At 37.0% G+C, this 21,428-nt stretch overlaps 1 protein-coding gene across 1 annotated transcript; it reads left to right on the top strand.

The window, feature by feature from the left end:
• The first annotated feature begins 9,797 nt into the window (after positions 1-9,797).
• LOC124606352 lies at positions 9,798-10,304 on the top strand. Its single transcript, XM_047138333.1, has one exon. It carries the CDS (start codon positions 9,798-9,800, stop codon positions 10,302-10,304), a length of 507 nt encoding a protein of 168 aa, XP_046994289.1.
• The last annotated feature ends 11,124 nt before the right edge of the window (positions 10,305-21,428 follow it).

The raw sequence follows: 21,428 nt of genomic DNA on the forward strand, positions 1-21,428 counted from the left end.
CTATATCTTCTACTCAGGCAGGTCGACGAAACTTTTACCATATGTTCGTAAGATAACGTTGTCAGGGAACTTTGAAACTTTTCTTAGTATCATTATACGCTAGCGAGATCCAGAGGTTCAGAGTTACCGTATTTATGCATGTAATACCGGTCAGAAGCGTAAATGTAGTTTTAACTGAGACCGTAAACACGTGGCAAGGGTTCTAACGTAATCACAAGGGTTCTTAACTCAACATACAATGTTTTTAATCAGCATTTTTTACCAATATCATTTTATCAACCGCTGACTCTATACAATTGACACGTCGCCCCTATATAAACACGCCCAAAGTGGTGCTGCAGTGAAAAAATTCGTCTTAAAGGTGTCTTAAAGAACTTTAAAAGCCTACGAAATTTATGTAAAACTGGAAAGACTGACAATTCAGTAAAATATTTCTAATGAAATTTTTACTCTTTTAGATTCTAACCATAAACAGGCCCTTTCTGATGAATTGTAGTCGATGAGCAAAACATTCAGGAAAAATATAAAGCAAACGTTTTTGTGTTACCTTATATTATGCGCACGTCATTGTTCATACACTGAAGTGCCAAAGAAACTGATATAGGCATGTGTACTCAAATACAGAGATATGCAAACAGACAGAATACGGCACTGCGGTCGGCAACGCCTATATAAAACAACAAGTGTCTGGCGCGGCTGCTAGATCGGTTACTACTGATACAATGGTAGATTATCAAGATTTAAGTGAGTTTGAACATGGAATTACAGTCGGCGCACGAGCGATGGCACACAGCATCTCTGAGGTAGCGATGAGGTGAGTATTTTCCCGTACGATCACTTCACGAGTGTACCATGAATATCAGGGATCCGGTAAAACATCAAATCACTGACATCACTGGGACCGGAAAAAGACCCTGCAAGAATGGGATCATCGATGACTGAAGAGAATCGATCAACAATATAGAAGTGCGACCCATCCACAGATTTCAATGTTGGACCATCAACACGAGTCAACATGTGTATCATTCAGTGAAACATCATTGATACGGGCTTTCAGAGCTGAAGGAACACTCTTGTACCCTTGATGACTGCACGACACAATGCCGATACGTTAGTAACACCAGTCCACATTCAACCAGAATGATATTTCCCATTTGCCTACACAATTCTTTGGTCAGTTCCTACTAAATTAGGTGTTATTGCATTATTTTTATCAATTAGAATCTTAAAAATTTTACTATTTTTCACAAAACACCATTCCAAGGTATTCATTTCTACCCCATTAATGGTTCAAATGGCTCTGAGCACTATGGGACTTAACTTCTGAGGTAATCAGTCCCCTAGAACTTACAACTACTTAAACCTAACTAACCTAAGGACATCACACACATCCATGCCCCAGGCAGGATTCGAACCTGCGACCGTAGCGGTCGCGTGGTGCCAGACTTTAGCGCCTAGAACCGCTCGACCACCAAGGCCGGCTACCCTATTAATCAAATTCTATTTTGAATCATAGTAGTTGTCATATGCTTATTAACATGAATTGGTAAACGCCCAGTTGAAGAACCATATATTATAACAGGACAAATCTTAACAATTATCTACTTTACATACTTCTTAATTATGTTCATGTCGCAAATGCATGAGACAAGCTAATTAAGGAATCCAATAAATAAGTTAGTTAGCTTAGGAATAACATATGTTTCGAAAACATAAAACTTGTAGTTTAACTTTTCCATTAACTTTTCCCAAAAAATTTACTAAATAAATGCAATAAGTAAAATCTTTAAACCAATAAAGAAAATAAAGAAATTCAAAGAGAAAGGTAAAAAGCTCTATCAAGTTAAATATATTTATTTATCATAACCGAGGTAACTGAGATAGAGTACCTCAAACTCAAATAAACCCAAAAGATATAATAGCAAGCTTAATAAAAAAATAAAAGAATAAAAATAGCTCGCACTAGTCGCGCTATTCGTCCACGAGACTCAGAGGGCCAGAGACACCGGTTCTCAGGTAGATGCCATCTTCTTGACTTCCGCATGGCGTTTGATACAGTTCCCACAGTCGTTTAATGAACAAAGAAAGAGTATATGGACTATCAGACCAATTGTGTGATTGGATTGAAGAGCTCCTAGATAACAGAACACAGCATGTTATTCTCAATGGAGAGAAGTCTTCTGAAGTAAGAGTGATTTTAGGTGTGCCACAGGGGAGTGTCATAGGACCATTTCTATTCACTATATATATATATATATATATATATATATATATATATATATATATATATATATATGATCTTGTGAATAACATTGGAAGTTCACTGAGGCTTTTTGTGGATGATGCTGTAGTATATCGAGAGGTTGTAACAATGGAACATTGTACTGAAATGCAGGAGGATCTGCAACGAATTTATGCATGGTGTAGGGAATGGCAATTGAATCTCAATGAACACAAGTGTAATGTGCTGTGAATACATAGAAAGAAAGATCCGTTATCATTTAGCTACAATATAGCAGGTCAGCAACTGGAAGCAGTTAAATCCATAAATTATCTGGGAGTAGGCATTAGGAGTGATTTAAAATGGAATGACCATATAAAATTAATCGTCGGTAAAGCAGATGCCAGACTGAGATTCATTGGAAGAATTCTAAGGAAATGCAGTTCAGAAAGAAAGGAAGTGGGGTACAGTACACTTGTTCACCCACTGCTTGAATACTGCTCACCGGTGTGGGATCCGTACCAGATAGGGTTGATAAAAGAGATAGAGAAGATCCAACAGAGAGCAGCATTACAGGATCATTTAGTAATTGCGAAAGCGTTATGGAGATGACAGATAAACTCCAGTGGAAGACTCTTTAAGAAAGACGCTCAGTAGCTCGGTAAGGGCTTTTACTGAAGTTTCGAGAACGTACCTTCACCGAGGAGTCAAGCAGTATATTGCTCCCTCCTACATATACCTCGTGACGACATCATGAGGATAAAATCAGAGAGATTAGAGCCCACACAGAGGCATACCGACAATCTTTCTTTCCATGAACAATACGAGACTGAAATAGAAGGGAGAATCAATGGAGGTACTCAAGGTACCCTCCGTCACACACCATCAAGTGGCTTGCGGAGTATGGTTGTAGATGTAGATGAAAAATCACCACCTAAAAAAATTAAAGACAACAACATTCTCATAAAAACAGTTCTAGTATATTCAGCCAAAAAAAATCAAAGTAAAACCGCCTGCACCATATTCAATGTTAAACCCTGAAACTAATTATGACTCACCCTCAGCGAAATAAAAAGGAGTTCGATTAGTTTCAGCCAAACAAGAAGCAAAACAAGTTGAAGATAAAGGAAAAGAAATAATGAAAATCAGAACAAAGTTGATAGTTCATAAAATCTACCAATTAGAACAATTAAAGACAATAAAATCAAGGGTAATGGAACTTTATATGAAATTGTTTGAGCAAGGGAATGCAGGTAATCTAATAAAGAATAATATTAATTAGAAGATCAGCTAGCAATTATAGAAGAAAAAGAACACAAGTAAGTTAAATAAGGAAATATTACTCAAACAATCAATGAAATTATTAAATTACAAACAGGAGAAAAATAATAAAGTAAATAACTAGATATAATAGGGATGGGCTGCTCCTTACAAACTGACTTAATGGCATCACTAAAAGCCTGCAGAATCCCTACAAACCCGCCTTTATTTGGACCTTTACAAATCTGCATATAGCCTAAAACCTTTCGCTCCAATAAAGTTAAAAAAAGCCACACTAATTAAAACACAAATAACCAGCAAAAGGATGTTGAATATAAACACAAATAAATCATTAAGTATCAATACTATTTGTAGAAAATATCTATATCAATGAATTCCTAATTCAACACATTAATCTGTCAAGATAGTAAATTAATTTGTATTAATCATATAACATAAAAAATATTTTATCCATATGGTACTTTCATACTAATATGAATTAATAATCTTAGGACAGAAACCGACCAGGCCCACACTGAATTCAGATCATGTAAGAATTTAAAGGTCGAACAGAGCTAATCATTGGGCTCCTGCACCCAAAATTTTTCTTAATCGAACATTGTAGTTGCAATCTGCTTTGTCGATATGAGTTCTCGAAAATAATTACGCTGTTATCCCTCAGAGACTTAATCTTATGATCATAAACTATGGAACAAAACAAAAAAAAAAAAACATAAATCAATGATATAACAGTGCAGAGTTTTTTATTCTTCATGTCACCCCAACAAAACATTATCGTTAAATATAGAAAGACCAACAGAAAACTATGTAAAAGTAAAATGTTAAGCTCTATAGGGTCTTCTTATCCTAAAGATAAATTTAAGAGTTTTGACTTAAAAGTTAAATTCAAAAAATTATTAAGACACAGTTGATTTCTTGTCAAGCCATTCATTCCAGCCACTGATTAAGAAACTAATGATTATGCTACCTTTGCATGGTCAAAATACTGCGGCTCTTTAAAAATTTCGCTCAGTGAGAACGCCAGACCTCAAAATACTTCCAAAAAGACATGTTTTTGGTAAACAGGTGGAAATCCATTTTGCCTAGCTCCTCATAATAAGTTAACAATCTAAAATTTATATACAAATAAATATACTAAGTCTATCATTATTACAAAGGTAATTAAATTAAATCAAGAATCTTAAGACAAAACCTAAAATAATTGTTGTTGTTGAGGCCTTCAGTCCAGAGACTGGTTTGATGCAGCTCTCCATGCTACTCTATCCTGCGCAAATTTATTCATCTCCCAGTCTCCCAGTACCTACAGTAACCTACATCCTTCTGAATCTCTACGCTGCCCTCCAGTACTAAATTTGTGATCCCTTGATGCCTCAGAATGTGCCCTACCAATCGATCCCTTCTTATAGTCAAGTTGTGTCACAAATTTGTCTTCTCTCCAATTTTATTCAATACCACCTCATTAGTTATGTGATCTACCCATCTAACTTCAGCATTCTCCTGTAGCACCACATTTCGAAACCTTCTATTCTCTTCTTGTCTAAACTATTTATTGTCTACGTTTCACTTCCATACATGGCTAAACTCCATATAAATACTTTCAGAAAAGACTTCCTGACACTTAAATCTATACTCGATGTTAACAAATTTCTCTTCTTCAGAAACGCTTTCCTTACCATTGCCAGTCTGCATTTTATATCCTCTCTACTTTGACCATCATCAGTTATTTTGCTCCCCAAATAGCAAAACTCCTTTACTACTTAAAGCGTCTCATTTCCTAATCTACTTCCCACAGCATCACCAAATTTAATTCGACTACATTCCATTATCCTCATTTTGCTTTTGTTGATGTTCATCTTATATCCTCATTTCAAGACACTGTCCCTTCCGTTCAGCTGCTCTTGCAGGTCCTTTGCTGCCTCTGACATAATTAAAATGTCATCGGCGAACCTCAAAGTTTTTATTTCATCTCCATGGATCTTAATTCCCACTCCGAATTTTTCTTTTATTTCCTTTACTGTTTGCTCAATATACAGATTGAATAACATCGGGGATAGGCTACGACCCTGTCTCACTCCATCCCAACTACTGCTTCCCTTTCATGCCCCTAGACTCTTATAACTGCCATCTGGTTTTAAGTACAAATTGTAAATAGCGTTTTGCTCCCTGTATTTGACCCCTGCCACCTTCAGAATTTGAGAGTATGCCAGTCAACAATGATAAAAGCTTTCTCTACGTCTAGAAATACTAGAAACGTATATTTGCCTTTCCTTAATCTATTTCTTAAGATAAGTCGTAGGGTCAGTATTGCCTCACGTATTCCAACATTTCTACGGAATCCAAACTGATCTTCCCCAAGGTCGGCTCCTACCAGTTTTTCCATTCGTCTTTAAAGAATTCGTGTTAGTATTTTGCAGCCGTGGCTTATTAAACTGATTATTCGGTAATTTTCACATCTGTGAAGACTTTGTAAGGGGTCCGTAGGCCCTTACTATAAGTTTGCACACGGCACAGGTCAATAGGGCAAACAATCGATAGTGTGTCATGTTGCGAGAGCGAGTGTAGAGTTGAGTAGTTCCCAGGTTGCGGGCCGAGCCGTGTGGAGGCCTGTTGCTGTAATGCAAGGCTTTACCGACAAAGGGAGTGGCCATCGCCGCGGTTTAACCCCTTTGTGTTAGAATAATACGGGAAAGTGAAGAAGTATATTTACGATAGTGATCAGTGATATTTCTGTGCCGATATTTTTGGTTTCGCGTCTACCGCGCCGGCATCTTTTGGATTGCAGTGTTGGATTGCAGTGTTGGATTACAGTGATTGTATTAGCGTGTGACGATTATGAATAACGAAGAAGCCTGTGCTGAGATTAGCCGTTATTAAATATGTATGACGAAGGCAGTGGCTGTCTCCTTCTCTTTGTGTTTTTGAGACGAATATAGATTCTTGATTAGTGAAGCTGTGTTGGTGTTCTTCTTGTTACCAGACATTTCATTATTACCGCATTTGACAAGGACAAACTGGGAAGTAACAACTTCGCAGCAGTCATTTCCGATTGCCAGCCCCATTAGGTACACGGTCACATTAATTAATATTTATTTGGGCTGCTATCAGATCCCGATCAAACGGGATACATAAATCGGAGGTGTTACACCCTTGGCTTACCGTGAAAGGACAAGTGCAATCTTCGGATGAATCGTAAAGAACAATAGGTAATTTTACCTTGCTTAACGCGAGAAAATATTTTTCAACTTTGGATCGAGACAGAGCATAAACTTTAAAATCACGACAAGAAACAGTGCGTTTTGAACAATAGGAAGTAATAGCATCTTACGATTGTGACTAAACTGTTTTTTCTTGCCATATTAGATAAGAATAATAGTGTCGATAAACTGTGTTATAATGTGCAAACGCGTAAATCCTCACAAAAAACTGTGAAAAGTGAACACCAAAGAAAGACACGTGTGAACATTACAACAGCAAAACGAACTAAGAATTCGTCACGGAAGCTTTTGAAGAAGTGTTTAATAGTAATATTGTGACCGAAATTGCTCTTTGAATAGTGAAACTCGGACAGCTTCATGTGGACCCATAAACTGTTATGCGGATGACAATGTATTGTGGCGACGCAATTATTGAGTGACGTCACGCAGACCCGTGTAGCAGCTGCGCCAAAGAGCTTCGATCTGCGAGGTGATTTCACACGTCATCCCAACTACCTGTGCAAGGAGTAGGTCAAGCACAGACGCACTACACCAACGGTCTTCAGCGTGACTTCGAGACACCGAGCGCCGACCCGGCATCTAGTGGCCGAACTACAAACTACGTCTGCCTGCAGCGCCACGGAGCGGCCGGCTGAGAACTACGACGTCCCGCCACAGCGAGCAGTGTGACTTCGAGACACCGAGCGCCAACCTGGCATCTAGCGGCCGAACTACAACTACGCCCGCCTGCAGCGCCACGGAGCGGCCGACGGAGAACTACGACGACTCGCCACAGATCTTCAGCGCGACTTCACGTGGCTCCGGCGGCAGTACGGCGCCACGCTCACTTCAAACGTCAAAACATCGCGACTCGTGGTAACGTCAGTTGGTGAGTGAAGACGACTGGTTGACATAACATTAGATTGTAGTGTGCAGTCTTCGCGGTAAATAAACATTTGTAAACTGAGTTTCGTGTTAGGAAAAGTGCCCAATTACAGTAATTTCCGAAAAGTTTGCGAAACATACTCTGAAATATAGCATACTTATTTATGCATACTGCGCTGTCTAAATGGTGACTATACAGATATGCTCATTGTTTTTTGGGGATTTTACATTTATAGATTTTACGAGTGGTGTGATTTGTCTTATTTAGAACATCTTACATAAGCTGTGTATGTGAGAATTGATATTTGAAGTTATTAGGTTTTGAGAGTGGTTATGTTTGGTATTCATACACATTGTATCAATTTTGGGATTAACTGAAAATACTGCAGGTACTGTTTGATTAATTTCATGATAATTAGGAGTGTTTTGGGTTACTAGAAGTTATTTCATATTACTTGCCTGTGCATTAAAAATAAACCAAACATGTCTACTGAAGATAAGCAGATTTGTGAGGCAGTAGTGGAAAGGAAAGGGATAGGACAGGAAGACAGAGATGATTCAGGAATCAGTGATTATGGATTGCCAGTAGATAGCCCAGTAGCACATTCAACTAGTTATCCCAAGACACCGGGACGAACCACGAGAGATAAGCCAGTTTCAGAGGATGCAGATATATGGTCGATGTTTGCAGAGTTGGTAAAGGAAGCCAAAGGAACGAGAGAATCACTAAAGGAAGAGTTACGAGAATCATTAGAGAAAGGTTTCAGAGAATCATTAGAGAAGGGTTTACAAGAAACAAGAGAAGGGGAAGAAATATTCTGCAAATCATTAAAGGAAGATTTACAAGAAACTATAGCACAAGAGATCAAAACGTCGCAGATGAAGATGGAATGTAATCTGAAGAAAGAAATGCAGGAGTTACAAGAACGATTGAAGATGGACTTCTACGAGAGAGAGAGTAAGCTACAGAAGAATATAGACCAAATCCAGGGAGACGTGGAGAGGATGGAAGGAAAGTTGACAAAAAAGATAGAAGACGATGTTGAAGAAACTAAAGCCGAATTGGGAGAAAGGATCGCCAAGGTGACGCAGATGCAGAAACAATGCAATGATGCAGTTAAGGGGATAGGAGATAGGCAAAACCAACTGGCTGTCAATCTAAGAAATGCTATAGCCGTGCGACAAGAAGAGGATAACAAGAGGGTTGAAATGGAGGTCGGGCAATTACAAAATGGAGTGCAGCAATTGGAGAGCAAGACAGAAGAAATTGATAAACGAATTAGCAATGCCACTTTAACCGTTGGGGAAGATAGAGTCGTTACCTTGATGAGCAGTGATAATCGGTACATCCAAAATAATACAGGGCAGAAATTTAGACCGAAAGGAAGTTTGCACCCAATGATATTTATGAAATGGTTAAAAGGAGTTTTCCCAGCACATTTTAAAGATGCAGACAAGATTCAATTTGCAATAGATAGGATGGAAGGTGACGCCTTCACTTGGGGAGTCAGGAAGAAGGAAGGGACTACTAGTTTTGATCAGTTTGAAGGGGAATTCTTGAAGAAATACTGATCCAAAAGTCATCAGTGTGGAGCAATTGAGGACCTACTACACCGTAAGTCACTTAGTACATGGAGAGGAACGTTGAGAGAGTTTGCTGAACATTTGTAGGAATTGAATGAGACTTTGGAACAACCCCTGAGTAATGACGGAATGATATCAGCGATAAAAAGAAGAATGATCTGGAGAATGCAAGAAACTGTATCCGGGAGCCTAATTAAAGATAGGGAGGCCTTGATGGAAATACCGGAACAGTTGGAATCTGTTCGATCACAGGAACACAATCAAGCTAATGATCAAAACCGAGAGGGAAGTAATGACTCAAGGAATCATTTTGGTAATTCGTCTAATTATAGAGGAAGAGGTGATGGCCATAGGTACAGGAACCATGGTGGTGAACGGCAATGGAGAAATGATTGGAGAAGGAGTGTAGAACCAAGAGATCATGAGAGAGGATGGGATAGGCGAATGAATGACACAGTGCATATAGAAGAGGCGGAGAGACCGGAAAACTGAATGACACTCCAGATGAGGTCCGGTCAGGAGTGAGAGCTACAAGGACTAGAGTAAACCTACTAAGACACGACAATGGTGGAGATCTGAGAGAAGATCTACTGGAGGAAAGAAGTAGGATTCCCAAAGAACCCATACTACCCATGATACGGATCAAGCTATGTGGACTGAATATCGAGGCATTAGTCGATACAGGAAGTGAAGCATGTGCAGTATCCAAAGGGTTATATGAACAGATACTAAAAGCAAATATTAGCTTGCCTAGTTTCCCCGTGAGTGGAGTGAGAATTGTGAACGCGTTGGGTGCAAGGAGTAAACCTATTAAAGAACAAGTGTTGATTACCTTCGAGATAGAGGGAGAAGAATACGAAGCAACATTTTTGGTGGTGGCCGGATTGAACACATCAATTATTTTAGGGATAGATTGGTTGAATGAAGTTGATGCAGTAGTGAGTTTTGATGAAGGTACTATCAAGGTCAAAGGAAGAAAGGGAGAAGAGAAGAGGTTAAAGTTTACTGAGGGGAGTGCAGTCGAAGAAGAGGAGGAATTCAGAAGAATAAATTTGTGTCATGAAGAGCAACCCACCATGGGATACAGGGAAGAGGAACTAGGAGAAGAAGTGTTGATATACCTTGAGGGATTAGCATGAGAGGATAGACATAAAGAGGATAAGATCAGTAAAAAGTTGGAGGAGGTGACACACCTAGATGAGGGGACTAAGAGGAAATTAGCCACAGTATTATACAGGCGTTGTAAGGTATTTTCTCAACGGCCAGGTATCATGAAAGGGGTGGAGTGTAAACTAAAGATAAAGAACCATAAACCGTTCAATATAAAACAGTACTCCATTCCCCAGGCGAAACGAAGAGCAGTAGATGAAGAGATACAGAGGATGATGGACCTTGGTGTTATAGAAAGGGCCAACAGTCAAAATAACAACCCCATATTTGTTGTTGATAAGAAGGATGGAAAGGTGAGGATAGTTTTGGATGCACGAACAGTGAACAAAATTATCGAGCTGGAGCAGGACAAACCTGAGACTATAGAAGAACTGAATCAAAAATTCCAAGGAGCAAAGGTACTTAGTAGTATCGACTTAACTGCTGGTTACTGGCAAATACCATTGGCCACAGAGTGCCGCCAGTATACAGCATTTACTTATGGAGGAAGGTGCTATCAATTTAGAGTGTTGCCATTTGGGCTTAATGTGTCAGTGTCTGAATTCATAAGAGCGATGGATAAGATACTAGGCGAGGAGTTACTTAAAAAGGTCACCGTCTACGTGGATGACCTCTTGATAGCAAGCGAATCATGGGAAGAACATTTGAATAGATTGGATGCAATCTTGGCAGCTTTTGAAATCGCAGGGGTAACTGTAAACCTGGACAAGTCGGAATTTGGCAAATCAAAGATAAAATTCCTGGGCCATATAATATCAGAGGAGGGTATCTATCCTGATCCTAGTAAAATGGAGGCTATTAGAAATTTTCCAACCCCCCATAGTAAGAAACAGTTGCGAGCATTCTTTGGGCTTTGTGAGTTTTATAGAAAATTTGTCAAAGGATCTGTACTTAATGCCCCGAGTATGAGGGAATTGACCAAGGCGAGGATGCCGTGGCATTGGAGTGCAGAGTGCCAAACCGAGTTTGAGAATATCAAGGAAGCACTATATAGTCCAGACATATTGTACCATCCGGATTTTTCCAAGGATTTTTATTTAGGAGCAGACAGCTCTGACTATGGGCTAGGAATACATTTGTACCAAATGGAGAGGAGTGGAAATGGTGAGAGTGTAAGAACAATAGCGTTCGGTAGCAGAAGTTTAAATGCTTGGGAGAGGAAATATTCGATTACTGAAAGGGAGGCATTGGCAATTGTGTGGGGGTTTAAGCGTTTCCGGTATTATTTGGCCGGAAGACATGTGAAAGTAGTGACTGACCATAAGGCCCTTACATTTCTGACCACAAGCAAGTTGAGCCATAGCAGACTAATGTGGTGGGCCCTGGCATTACAGGACTATGACTTTGAGATAATTTGTGAATCAGGAGCAACACATATAATACCTGATGCTTTATCAAGATTACCAGCTGACTCGAGAGGAATGTTGGTGGACAGGCCAGAAGGAGAAGGAGTTAGAATTAACCTGATGAAGGGAGTACAGTATGAAGAATTCATAAGGAAGTTCCTAAAGAATGTGTGCAGGAAACAGGACGAGAAATTAAAGACAATTAAAAACAAATACAGGTGTGCAGGAGAGGAAAGAATTCGCACATTTTATTATATTCATAATGGGATACTTTATAAAAGAAACAAGGAGAGTGAGGAGAACTCGAAACTCTGTGTGCCGGAGCATGTGGTAGAAAAATTAATTTGGTATACGCACTATAGTAATGCGCATTATGGACCGAAGAAGTGTCTGGAAAAGTTGAAGTTAGATTTTGCATTCAACAACATGGGAAGGCATATACGTAAGGTACTGAGTACATGTGACACCTGTCAAAAATCTAAAACGACTACAGTACAGCACAAAGGATATATGCATCCAGTTGTACCAACAGCAATTAAGGACATAGTTGCAGTGGATCTCTTTGGGCCACTTCCTGCCTCACGAGGGAATTACACACAAATCTTAGTAGTGGAAGAACTGGTTTCCAAGTACATAAAATTTTACCCGTTGAAGAAAGCCACTAGTAGAGCCATCATTAACCATTTTGAGAAAGACTATTTTCAAAAGGTGTGTATTCCTAAGCGAATTTTGAGTGATAATGGGTCACAATTTAGGTCAAAGGAGTGGAAAGAGATGCTAAATGAGCACAGAATAGAGCAAATTGCCATTTCTAGGTATAGGCCAGCTTCTAACCCAGCAGAACGAACAATGAAGGAATTGAACCGTTTATGCCGAACATACTGTCATAGGAAGCATGGTTCACGGAAAGAATATCTGGAAGAATTTGAGTGGGTCAGGAATCACCTCCCACATGATTCTACAGGGTTTGCGCCATGTGAAGTATTGCTCAATCAAGAACCCGATAGTATTTTTCGTGAGTTGCTAGTCTACCCACCAGGAAGTTCATTGACCTGGGAAAGGAAATTGGAGCTAGTGGAATTAAGTATGAAGGAGAAGGCTAGAAAAAGACAGGAAAGACACGACAAGCTAGTGAAACCGATAACTTACCGAGTGGGAGACTTGGTACTAGTAAAGGTTCATGCAAAATCAAAGAAAATAAACTCTGAAATACATAAATTTAACCGCATTTATAAGGGACCGTACATGATTATAAAAATTGGTGATCCTAAAACTGTGGAGTTGGAATATGCGCGGACAAAGAGATTGCATGGTAAGGAACATGTGGAAAACATAAAAAGGTACTACTCACACGAGAACAGGGATAACCCAGATGAGGAAGGGGAACTCGATTAGGGCAAATGTCTGAAATGAGAGTGTTCAAGCTCCTTGATGTAGTTGAGTAGGACATGTTTAGAACATTTAATTGTTAAACGGACATTTGAAAAAGGAAAATGTTTATTTACATTGTATTTTCTGATGTATTATAATTAGAATTGCATATTTCATATTGACGATTACCTGAGAATGGGTATAAAACCTGTAACAACTAATTTGTAGTATAAGAATTCATATGTCATGTGTTCAAGTATTACTTTTTGATTGTATGTTGTGTGTTTCATTCAATATGGACTATAGAGGATTATTGCTGCTTGACAAAAAAAAAATTGTAATTTGGACACTGCCATGTTTATGAGGTGTAATAACCTTTTGTAGAAAATTATTGTGGAGGCAGCCCACTACCGGAGTCGAGGGATTATTTGATGAACTGTAATTTCATTAATTATTTACACTATGTGTTTTGTTCAGATGTAGCAATGTCTAATTCCCTTGCCGATTCTTTTACGCCAGTGGCTCCAAAGAAGTTTTTGAGGGCGGGGATGTAAGGGGTCCGTAGGCCCTTACTATAAGTTTGCACTCGGCACAGGTCGATAGGGCAAACAATCGATAGTGTGTCATGTTGCGAGAGCGAGTGTAGAGTTGAGTAGTTCCCAGGTTGCGGGCCGAGCCGTGTGGAGGCCTGTTGCTGTAATGCAAGGCTTTACCGACAAAGGGAGTGGCCATCGCCGCGTTTAACCCCTTTGTGTTAGAATAATACGGGAAAGTGAGGAAGTATAATTACGATAGTGATCAGTGATATTTCTGTGCCGATATTTTTGGTTTCGCGTCTACCGCGCCGGCATCTTTTGGATTGCAGTGTTGGATTGCAGTGTTGGATTACAGTGATTGTATTAGCGTGTGACGATTATGAATAACGAAGAAGCCTGTGCTGAGATTAGCCGTTATTAAATATGTATGACGAAGGCAGTGGCTGTCTCCTTCTCTTTGTGTTTTTGAGACGAATATAGATTCTTGATTAGTGAAGCTGTGTTGGTGTTCTTCTTGTTACCAGACATTTCATTATTACCGCATTTGAGAAGGACAAACTGGGAAGTAACAACTTCGCAGCAGTCATTTCCGATTGCCAGCCCCATTAGGTACACGGTCACATTAATTAATATTTATTTGGGCTGCTATCAGATCCCGATCGAACGGGATACATAAATCGGTGTTACAACCTGCTTTCTTTGGGATTGGAATTATTATATACTTCTTGAAGTCTGAGGGTATTTTACCTGTCTTATACATCTTCCTTACCAGATGGTAGAGTTTTGTTAGGCCTGACTCTCCCAAGGCTGTCTAGATTTAATGGAATGTTGTCTGCTCTCAGGGCCTTGTTCTGACTTAGGTCTTTCAATGCTCTGTCAAACTCTTCATGCAGTATCATATAGCCTATTTCATATTAATCTACAGTCTCTTCCATTTCTATAATATTATGCTCAAGAACATCGCCTTTGTATAGATCCACTATATACTTCTTCCACCTTTCTACTTTCCCTTCTTTGCTTAGAACTGGGTTTCCATCTGAGCTCTTGATATACATGCAATTGGTTCTCTTTTCTCCAAAGGTCACTTTAATTTTCCTGTAGGCAGTATCTATCTTACCCCTAGTGATATGCACCCTTACATCCTTACATTTGTTCTCTAGCCATCCCTGCTTAACTATTTTGCACTTCATGTCGATCTCATTTTTGAGACGTTTGTATTCCTTTTTGCCTACTTCATCTACTGCATTTTTATATTTTCTCCTTTCATCAATTAAATTCAATATCTCTTCTGTTACCTAAGGATTTCTATTAGCACTCGTCTTTTTACCTACTTGATCCTCTGTACCTTCACTATTTCATCTCTCAAAGCTACCCATTCTTCTTCTACTGTATTTCTTTCCCCCATTCTTGTCAATCGTTCCCTAATGCTCTCCCTGAAGCTCTCTACAACCTCTGGTTTAATCAGTTTATCCAGGTCCCATCTCTTCAAATTCCCTCCTTTTTGCAGTTTCTTCAGTTTGAATCTTCAGTTCATAACCAATAGATTGTGGTCAGAGTCCACATCTGCCCCCGGAAATGGTTCCTAAATCTCTGTCTTACCATTATATGTTCTATCTGAGACCTTCCAGTATCTCCAGGCTTCTTCCATGTATACGACCTTCTTTTATGATTGTTGAACCAAGTGTTAGCTACAATTAAGTTATGCTCTGTGCAAAATCCTACCAGGTGGCTTCCTCTTTCATTCCTTACTCTAATTCCTTATTCACCTACTACGTTTCCTTCTCTTCCTTTTCCTACTATCGAGTTCCTGTCACACATTCCTACTTTCTTATTCATTATTAAACCTACTCCTGCATTACCATCATTTAATTTTGTTTTTATAACCATGTATTCACCAGACCAGAAGTCTTGTTCGTCCTGCCACTGAACTTCACTAATTCCCACTATATCTAACTTTAACCTCTCCATTTCCCTTTTTAAATTTTCTAACCTACCTGCCCGATTAAGGGATCTGACATTCCAAGCTCCTATCTGTAGAACGCCAGTTTTCTTTCTCCTGATAACAATGCCCTCCTGAGTAATCCCCACATGGAGATCGAGATGGGGGACTATTTTACCTCTGGAATATTTTACCCAAGAGGACGCCAGCATCATTTAACCATACAGTAAAGCTGCATGCCCTCGGGAAAAATAATGGGTGTAGTTTCTCTTTGCTTTCAGCTGATTACAGTACCAGCACAGTAAGGCCGTTTTGGTTAGTGTTACAAGGCCAGATCAGTCCATCATGCAGACTGTTGCCCCTGCAACTACTGAAAAGGCTGCTGTCCATCTTCAGGAACCACATGTTTCTCTGGCCTCTCAACAGATACCCCTCTGTTATGGTTTCATCTATGGTATGGCTATCAGTATCGCTGAGCCACGCAACCCTCCCCACCAATGGCGAGGTCCATGGTTCGTGGGGGAGACTAAAATAATTATAAAATCAAAATATAAAGTAATGAACTAAAGTGTAATCTTAAAGATAGTTGGTTTAAACAATACTATTATATTTAAAAAAGGAAATTAGAGGTTAATAACTTTAAATCTTTCCCTTAACGAATAAATAAGTTAATATTTATACTTAAAATACTAAATAAAAGCAATTAACTTTAAAAAATTAAATTTTTCTTAAGAAACTGGATATCTTAGAAAACGATTTCATTTCTATAAATAATTTAACAACAATTTCGACACATTAACTATCAATCACTTATAAATGAATGTAAATCAAGACAAGTAATATAAGCAGTAAAATTTTGATAAACCCTGATACAAAAGGTACATTGAATAAAATCTACTTTAAAAAATTCAAAATAATATTTCATAAAACACATTACCAATATACTATAATTTAACAAATCAATTCTATAAAATATACTAAGACACTCAAACAACAAAATTATTTTATTTAATAATCAAACAAACAAAAAATCAATATGAGAAATAAATAATCACGACATCCTGATTTGCACAGAAGAAATTGCAGTATAAGTAAATACTTGATACTACCTTAATAAAATTCAAATAGAATAATCAACAACGAGAATGACAGGTGATGTGTTCAAACCTCAGAGCCAATATCAGTTAAATTAAATAAGTCAAATTACTATCAAATCCACCTTCATCAACAGTATTTCAACATCGAATCTGTTATTAACAAAAATCTATTGTAACCCTCCTCCTCTTAACTATAAGCTGCACCTTGACCTGAAATATTTTCTAATTATAAATCATGAGAATTATAAGTCTGAAAAGGTTCTCTGATAACCGAGATATACAAACAAGTAAATTAAATAGTGTAAATCATCTATTATCAATCACGGGGTAGGTTCCTCTGAATGGGATGAGATACCACCAAAGTCTTTGGGTTTAAAGACCTTAACTAATAGTACCCTGGTAAGTATAATTAACATTTAAAATAATATGGTATTTAATCCTATTATGTTATTTAAACTTCACAGATTCATAAAAAGAGCTACAGATAAATTTTAACTTTTCACCTTAAAAATTTATAATTTATCCCAAATAATATAAGCAACTGTTTTAACCAATATTATTCATTTGTATCAATCGTATAACTGTGGCCACTGGGACAAAACCAACTGCTAAATCCAAGAACACTTGATAATTAAATCAAATTACTGCAAAAAGAACATTTAGTTTAACAAAACTTACATATAATACAAAAAAGAGAAAAAAATAAAAAAAGAGATAAGAAGAATTAAAAATATATCAAAAAATAAAAGAAAAAACAAATAATAACAAAAAAATATAATCACACCCCATTCATGACCACAACAACTTCGCTATTATATATAAATAAAGATAAATATGGAACTTGTATACCAATAAATTTATTATTTTTCCATTTAATCTTTCTTTTCACTAATAATAAAGAAAGATTAAATAATATAATAAATATATTTGATAAAATTAGTAATTTATTATAATACATTATGAATATAAAATTACCTTTATATTAAATTTATTTAAATATTCATTCACTAAACAATATATTTATTAATAATTAATTAATTATATTATTTTAATTAAAATGAGTGATTTTATTAATATAATGATTTATATTAAATAAAATACATTGTATATATTACACCCAATTATAATAATATATAATATTTATTTACATATGATTAAATAATTTATAATACAATAATCTATTTTAAGCTAAAAAATTAATTAAAAATAAACAAAATTGCACTCAACCTAATTCTTAAAAAAAGTTTTTAATTTATATATTAAATACAAAACAAATGATGTGTCTGATTAAGGGGTTACCTTGATAGGATAAATCAAGCAAATAAAATTACCTTTACTAAACATATAACATAAGATGAAATTAAACTACCTCCCTTCATATTAAAAACTAATGTGCATCATACACTTTAATGTAAAAAGGTAAGATACGCAAGCTAATGGGTTCATACATCCTTTGTAGGGGTTTCAATCCTCTCCTTTTTAAAGACCAACAACTGTACAAAACTTCACTTCTTATCAACATTAATGATAGGAATGATCCTGTCCATTTCATCAAATTCCTGATTTGGGGTTTGAATAGGACTAGAGATCAACTTACTTTCATTTATTCCACTTCAAACAAGAAATAAAAACATAATGATAAATGAATCATCAATTAAATATTTTATTGTCCAACCAATAGCTGCAACAATACTATTATTTTGAATTCTTCTGATTCATATAAAATATTCAGTAGGATGAGAAAGAGAATTTATTCCCTCAATAATAATAAGATCGAGATTACTATTAAAGATAGGGGCTGCGCCATTCCATTTTTGATTTTCAGAAGTAATAGGTGCTTCAAGCTGAAATAACTGCTTAACATTAATAACATGACAAAAAATTGCCCCAATAATTGTACTATCGCACTGTATTCAACTAAGAACATTTATTTGAAGCATTGTTATTTTAAGAATTATGATTGGGGCAACGGGAGGCTTAAATCAAACATGGCTATGACAACTTCTAGCATACTCCTCAACTAGATATTTAGGCTGAATAATCAGATCACTAACCATTAGAGAAAACACTTGAGAACTATATTTTATTATCTATTCTTTACTAAGACTAATTATAGTTTTAGTATTTAAGCAAATAAGTTTGTTCTTTATAAACCAAATTTACTCAGCCAGAACTATAAAAACTGAAATTAAATTTATAATATTCTTCTCACTCTTACCGCTAAGAGGTTTACCACCATTCCTTGGGTTCCTAGCAAAATGAATTGTTAAACAATCTTTTCCACATTTAAGTTCCAAAAAGCTTCAACTGGTGTACCTATCATAGATTTATAATCACACTTCTGTATTATAAGAAGCAACTTCCATGTGTTTTGAAACAATTGTAATGGGATTCCATGGAAGAAAGACAACATAATTCGTGTGAGGTCATGTTAGGTATATTTTGAGAACCTGTATTCAAAGAAGAGGCATTTAGTGCGTCATAACCATCACCAAATGATCAAAATGCATACCAAAGTTAAAAAATAGAGAATCGTGACTGGTGGGGGAAAAATTTATTTTATAAACAAACACATTATTTACATTTCGTTGTGAAGATGGAACAAACTCGCACTGGTCAACAAATTGTTGGCTAGAGCCTCTGTGAAACTGAGACATGTGTACGGTATTTGTGACCATTTGTCTGGTACACAAGTCAGCCTGAGAGTTCTTCTGGATAGTTCCTGACATCCTTGCATGCAAATTCAGGTCTTGTTTCTTCTTCCTGCATTATAAATGCTTATCCATACATATGAAGTGTTTTGTTTTTAGTGTGTGTAATGCATGTAAGCATACACTATAGAATGTCTTTTCTATGGTAATTGCAATAATCGAACTAAACCATAACCACTTTATTATTTATGGAGTTTTGTCAGCCTGCCATTCATTCCTTTTCACAAAAGCAGCAATGGCTCCATTTTGTGATTCAATACCTCAGTGGGAAAAGTGGAGCCCTTAAAGGATCACTGTGTTGCCCATCTGGCTGCTTGTCTATTATACCCCTTATTCTCAGGAAAGAATAGAGGCGTGAAGTTGAAATTTATGTCAAATAGTAAGATCTATGGTCCTACGGTGGTGTAAAAAATTTAAGCTTCCACTCAATGCAATAAAAAGATACAGTCATTTTATGTTGCATATTTTGCTACTTGTAAACTCACTCATCAAAAGCTACAGGATACTTCCCATTGGTCTAGAATCATGAAATTGGTCAAAAGGCTATGTTTCACAGTGCAAATAAAGGAAAATATCCTAAAATTAATTTGCATTATATCACATGAAAATATCATGAAATTTTGCAAGAAGCAATGTTTTGCAGTGCAAATAAACAACAAAGTCCTAAAATTGTGAACTGGTGATTATATCACACAAGAATGCTTTTTGGCATTTTTTATCTGTATGTCTGTGAACCCCATTTTCTCAGGAATGGGTTGACATATCAAGTCGAAATTTATCTCAAATACTAAGGTCTATAGGAACTTGGCGATAGAAAAAATTAAGTTGCTATGTAAATGCAATCAAAAGACACAGTCGTTTATGTCATATGTTTTGATAATAGCAAACTCACTCATCAGAACCTATGTATGAACTAGCTATGTACGTAATTAAGTTTGTACACAATGCTTAGAATATGAGTCCTATTGCACTTGTCCTGTTTTTCCCTATTTAAAGGAGGAGTGCTATACTGACTAGTTTTTAAAATCATGTATTTACCCTTTCATGCAGTTGTAATCTGCAAAGATTATAATATTCTACTATGCTTCATCCACGGTTTTACTGGCAAGTAGTTAAGAATTATAGAACTGCCAGATGGGTTGTACAAAGTTTCAGCTGATGTACTGGCTATTGGATCATAGTTTGTTTTGAAGTATTCATGTAGTTTACTGGAAGATAATACAACCTGTGGCAGATGGAGCACACATATTCTTCTTTGCACATGAGCAGTTGGTACCAATCCTATTTTAATGTACAGAACTAATCTACCACTTTAGCAAACGAATGGCTGTCAAATGTAGTTCATTACAGAACACTGTTGGGCAGTTGACACAGTGTCTGTTGCAAATTCTGATTACTTTCTTTGTGCACTGCTTTCTCTAAGCATGCCAGTAAATCAGTGTAATGTTACTGAAGTGGAAACACTAAACGATTTTGACTGAGCCCTGCGATATATATAACAATGAAGGATACATAATTGCTGTTCTTACCTGCCACTAATTCTTCTGCTTACAAAAGCAATAGTGGCTTCTTTTTAAAAGAGAGTGACACTGATGTACTTTTTTAATTATGCAGCTAAAATTGCTTGTACTTCATGTTTAAAAAACAATCTTGACTAGAAGTAAAAAGAGGTTATTTTAATAAACAAATTTATTATTATGGAATTTCTACTGCCTCTATTATTTAACCCCCCTCCCTGCTCCATTTCGAAGTAGGCTCACGAAAAGTTTGGTTACCAGTAAACCTCCTTATTTGCTCCAATTGCCCAGATTTTATCATTGTGGTCATTTCAGAGTTGTATACAGGGTGTCCCCGCTATCTTGTCCACCCAAAATATCTCTGGAACAATAACAGCTATTGGAAAACGACTTTCACCGGTATCAATGTAGGGCTGGGGCCCATGAATGCACAAATTTAGAAACATTCTAAAACGAAAGCATATGTGGTGTTTAACACAAACTTATGTTTTTTTAAATAGACCTCCTATATTTTTTCTTCAGCAATCCATAGCATGGCAACGCACATAACAATGGCGTTGATTGCATCGCAATATT

Source organism: Schistocerca americana, chromosome 3 (genome assembly GCF_021461395.2).
Source record: "Schistocerca americana isolate TAMUIC-IGC-003095 chromosome 3, iqSchAmer2.1, whole genome shotgun sequence".
In the NCBI taxonomy this organism is placed as follows: domain Eukaryota; kingdom Metazoa; phylum Arthropoda; class Insecta; order Orthoptera; family Acrididae; genus Schistocerca; species Schistocerca americana.

Coding starts and splice junctions, on each gene's coding strand:
- LOC124606352 (XM_047138333.1), top strand. CDS start 9,798: ATGATACGGATCAAGCTATGTGGACTGAATATCGAGGCATTAGTCGAT.